Raw genomic sequence first — 5,223 nt, forward strand, 5'->3', positions numbered from 1 at the left:
CCATTCCACCAACAAGGTTGAAAACCACTGGATTAGACACTTATTGAGATATTTTTCTTGCCTGAAAATGGGTTTGTGTTACCTACTTGTTTTTTCCTTATTATTATAATTGCACATGCAAATCAGCATTTGAACTGGAAAAAGTCGTTTTCCCAACATCAACTGCAACATCTTCCATTTGTGTGTGTGTTATTTACATTTTTTGTGTTTGTGGACGTGAGCAAGCTGCATCCCAATACTTAATCTATAAGTTTAATTAAAATGTTTGACAAAGTCTCCGAGTAAGTCGTAGTGATGGAATGACCTCCTGCTCCTGGCCGGAGGTAAAACTGGCTCTGAGCCTATGGTAACGTATGACGTACCGTATGTGTAAGCTATGGTAACGTTCATGACCTTGGATAATTTTTTTGCATCACTATAGTACTGCAGTAGTGGCTATACTTTTGGCGAAACTGTACATGTTGCCTGTAATTTCAATTTAATTTCAATTCAAACATTGGTCAATCCCATGGCACCCAAGAAAAGAAAATCAAAGATTCAAAAAAAGTGTAGGACAACTAACACACAATATTTAGCAGTACATCGACTACAACTTGTAAATTTGCAACATTGAGCAATAAAGGGTCAATTGAAAGTTTTTCTGTTTAATTTTGTTTGCAAATATTGATTCTATTATCCTAAAGTCATGTGCTTCCCTAAAAATCCTTGTTGCATATATGCAACTTAGGGTGCTATGAGGAATGTAAGATTGACAACGGGATCAAGGAACTCGAATCAAAATCTTCCATATCTTAATTACAATTCTACATGAGGTGGACAAAAAATATTGCCAAATAATAAAATCTACCCAAAAGTTTACTCCTGAATGGATCTATTCAAAGGATCCTAAAGATTGCCGAGAGGTTACCGAAGTTCAGAATGCTTGGTGAGAGTGCTATACAACCGTTCGGTTGGAGCATTGATAATATAAAGTAGATATTACCAAAGACCAGAAGTTCCGGCCGGAGTTGCAATTCTCTAGCCGGAACATCCTGCCAAAAATTGTCGCTGGTGCATCACATTCACTAAAGTCTGGCTCCCCGCAGTTAATCTCGTTCCTCGCTATGAACAAACAGACTCAAAAATAATCAAGTTTCATGTCAATCGAGTCTTGCGGCATTAGGTCGTCGTACCTCACTCAACATGGTTAGTGCTAGCAGATCATTGTTCGGAGGAACTGCATGTGTAGGATGGATTATGTCTTTTGATATGTCCAGGTTCTTAATGGTTATTTCAAAGTAGTGTTGGGCGATATTAAAAAAACAAAACGATACGATATTTGAAAAAATACTCGATATTTCGATACTTTTCGATATTTTTGTACTAATAAACAAAAGAGTTTCTCAGTCTTCGAAATTAGTGTCGGCAATTGCCGACGCAGATGCATGAATGGCGCATTAGCGTCGGCCATAAAAATGCCGAGGCCACAAGAGCGCTTGTAAGGTTAGGGTTAGACATTCCTCCCAGTCGTTATGCCACTGCCATAGATTTGCTCCTTAGTCAACACCCTGATGGAGCTCTGCAAAAGAGGCGTGGATGGGTATCAAAGCACGAAAGCGGCAAAACGTGGACGCTTCATTGCGAACGGCGAAGACAGTGTAGAGTTACAGTCAAGCGATGAGCCTCTTGATGTGTCCGATTCCAGTGATGACACGAGAACCTCATCCTCCGATACAGCATCTGATGATTCCGATTCTGACATCTAGTTCTTCATCAAACAGACTTTGTGTTGCTCGCAGTATCCCAACTGTGCCGAAATTATGTTACTGCATACCTAAATCGAGGCAATCTTCTCGCAGGGAGCGATTAATTTGTTACCGGTACTTGGTTGTGCAATTAACGTTATTTTATGATAATTCAACGTCGCTAGATGTCGAATTAATGTAAAAAAAACGTAAATTTTGTATTTGGCATTGTTGTTACGCAATATAACCACTATAACCAGCCGGGAAAATTAAATGGATTTGTGCTGACTCGAACGTTGAATTAACCCAAAATTAACTTACTTTTTCTCCCCGTGAGTTATTCAACGTGAATTACCGTAACAGCGTGCGTATCGCGTTGCTCGCTTTATCGCTACTTTTGGTATTATTACATCACAACAAATCAAACAGTGCGGTCGTGATAGGCTACTCTAGCATGTTTTTCGCTTCTCGTTTTCCATGTTTGGTACAATTTTTTTCGTAATAAACGTTCACAGCAATTGCCGAGGCAATTTCAACTTTTGCCGTTTGGCTTCGGCAACGTTTTTGTAGGGGTTTGCAGTTACGAGATATCGTATCGAAAATTCGATATATCGCCCAACACTATTTCAAAGTATTGCTTTTTGGGTCACATGTTGAGAAAGTAAACACAGATGAAGTTATTTGGTTGTCAAGTTATACTCATATTTGCTGAGAGTAAACTGTTTCTTAAAAATTGTACACTGTTTTCTAATTGAGAAGGATCGGAGTGGTGCGTGAATGGAATATTTGTTCAGGTTTTGCTTATTTTGATAAAACAAATGTAACTTCTTAGAGCTACATTTTTTCACCAAATTATTACTACATATTTTTAGAATTGTCTGTGCTCGTTTGGAATCTTTCGATTTGATAAATGCATGTTTCGATTTTAGGACAATGTATCAATGTTATGTTTAGATTTAGTTAGTTTGGAAACTTTCTATCATTTACAAGGCAAAAGCTATGGGAGTAATAAAGAAGTTGACATCAGATCTCTCTTCTGACTCAAACCCACCTGACTTAAACAGTTCAAAACCATGCACCACGCTTCGTGAGCTGATGGAGAAGAAACTTTCAAAGCTCGAAAAAAAAGACAGGTACAATGATTAAGTTGAAAATATTTTTCTTTTGCGTGAAATGGTTAAATGTGAATGTTTTGCTACTACTACTATTCGGCTGGTCCGATTCGGCTAGTCCGATTCGGCTGCAGTCATTTTCGGCTGGTTCGTTAGATTCACGGAAGGATTTTGTTGGATTACAGAAGGATTATGGTTGGATTTTCAAAAATTTGGCGAATAGGGAACTAGCCGAGAAAGACTGTACCGAGTGTACCCGAATAGGAAACTAGCCGAAACGGGCCATTTCAAAGCCACCACATAGTTTGACCAGCACCAGACCCAATTATCGCAAGGATCCATTTGTGTGTTTGCAATAACTTGTAATAACAATATACGGTCTGAACATTATGTTTAGCGCAACTTTTTGCCTTATGTTTAATGTATGTATGGAGTACGACAAACTTGTTAGGTTCTTCTGTATTTTAAATTGACAGCTACAAATATGATATGATTCTTTTGTGTGGAGAGAATTTGGTAGCCGCCAACTTTTAAGCATCACTTCTGGCAAAGTTTTGTAGTATACTTTAAGAATGATAAACGTTGACCTTGAGGTTAAAGTGATCTTACCTTTTGTAATTCACACTGAGAAACTATATCTTGTTAATGATTATGTAACATTTGGGTAAACACAGGAGTTTCGTGATTTCGAAAATCGAAACGAACAACAGTACTGTAGTTAGCCAGACTCAAACGTATCGGCGGACGCAGAAAAAGTTATCGGTAAAAACTGGCGATTGCTTGCTTGCTTGAAAGCTAGTATTGTGTCAGCCTCAACCAAGGCGAAAAGTCGAACCATTATGCAGATAGGTGTGATAAAATACATGACCAATCTGATGTCAGGCGTGGAAAAACGGGCAGAAAAATATGCAACTGATGCTTGTGTGTTGTGATGGTTTTGTGTTGGTTGTTAATGGCAGTTTTGTTTTCTTTTTAAAGAAGTCATGATAGATGCTAGTCCGTGTAGGTAATCAATAAAAATGATGTCTCTGTACTGAACTACTATTATTTTCAGGGTGTTTTTTGAACATTCGGTAAAAGGATTAAGTGCTCTCTGTATACTTGGAACTACATTCATGAACACATCAATCAGAAAGTCAGTTATGGTTTATGAAAGTTGGTTTGTCACCACTATTGGTTTGTCAGCCGTCTCGAGTTCCACAAACTTTCTCACCCAATACGGAGCTGTCCAATGGCCTTTGCTCGAAGGTACGACATCTCTGTCTAGGAATTTTGTGACATTTTTGCTCTTCAAATAGATTCGTTAGATTTTAACACTTCAACTAGGCTTGGTCATTGACAAAAAGCCTACTAAAGGTGAAAATATACAAAAGTATTGACGAGCATCGTTTCGAATTATTCAAGTTGCGTTTTGCAATATGCGAATGAGTTCTTTAGGGATTTGTACGTTTTTACTTGACTGGCGGTGGGGTGGCACAGTGGATAAGACGCTCGATTTCCAATCATGAAATCCTGGTTCGACTCCAGGCTCCAACCGGTTGTTAAAAAACACCGCTCACCTCTTCACTGGATGTAATAAATTGAATGGGCGTAGTTGCTGAAGGAATGGCGGTCGAGAGGAAAGAACTGGTGTCGAAGGCTTAGTATAATGAGAACCTTTTTATCCTCCGATGCTTGGATCAATTATGGGACTCACCCTTTCTACCTTACTAATTACAGGTAAACTCCACTGCACAACTTGTGCAGTATTAAGAGGTGCGGTCGTTCAAGGAGTGACCGCATGCGTGTTGCCAGGTGTTTTGTCCTTCCTTCTTTCAGCCATCGCCGCCGACAGGTGAGTTGGTTACCGAAGAATTCATACGGCTCCCAGTCATTTGTTCGATAGACGAGATACAGATCATTTGTAAACGAGGTCCACTGGTCTTGACTCAGCCTTACAAATTTTTAGTATCTTTGCTAATCAATTTCCTTTCGAATAAGACGCTAAAATTGATTGTAAACTTTTATGTATTATTGTATAATTTGGTTCTGCACTATTTTAACGTCGATTTCATTCCAGTTTCAAAGCAGTGAAAATACCGGAGATGACCTTTCCTCCTACTCAAGAATTTCGCGCCTTTTGGAAGAAAACTTGGTCTGGAATTCGACGGCCATCTTTGTACATGCTTGCTTTCCAAGTGCTAGCTGGAGGCTTCATTGCTTACAGGGAAAAACAAATATCTTCCGAACTATTTTCGACTATAACAAAAGAAGAAAAAGATGACATTTGGCATGACGTTTTAAAAAACTTGGATAATCATTTTTGAAGTTGTGACCCTGTTTTATCATGGATCGTGAATTGTGTATCTGTGAGTTTGTTTTGTTTGTCATAAAACCTTTGCTTTGCA

The 5,223-nt window shown here is 38.7% G+C and overlaps 1 protein-coding gene across 1 annotated transcript; it reads left to right on the plus strand.

Moving 5' to 3' along the window:
* Positions 1-434: 434 nt before the first annotated feature.
* LOC145764779 (uncharacterized) lies at positions 435-5,223 on the plus strand. Its single transcript, XM_082576453.1, has 4 exons — positions 435-2,857; positions 3,891-4,084; positions 4,556-4,670; positions 4,896-5,223. The coding sequence occupies exons 1-4, from the start codon at positions 2,724-2,726 to the stop codon at positions 5,140-5,142; spliced, it is 690 nt and encodes a 229-aa protein (XP_082432579.1). The 5' UTR covers positions 435-2,723; the 3' UTR covers positions 5,143-5,223.

The sequence above is a fragment of the Aplidium turbinatum genome, chromosome 2, assembly GCF_918807975.1.
Source record: "Aplidium turbinatum chromosome 2, kaAplTurb1.1, whole genome shotgun sequence".
Classification (NCBI taxonomy): Eukaryota; Metazoa; Chordata; class Ascidiacea; order Aplousobranchia; family Polyclinidae; genus Aplidium; species Aplidium turbinatum.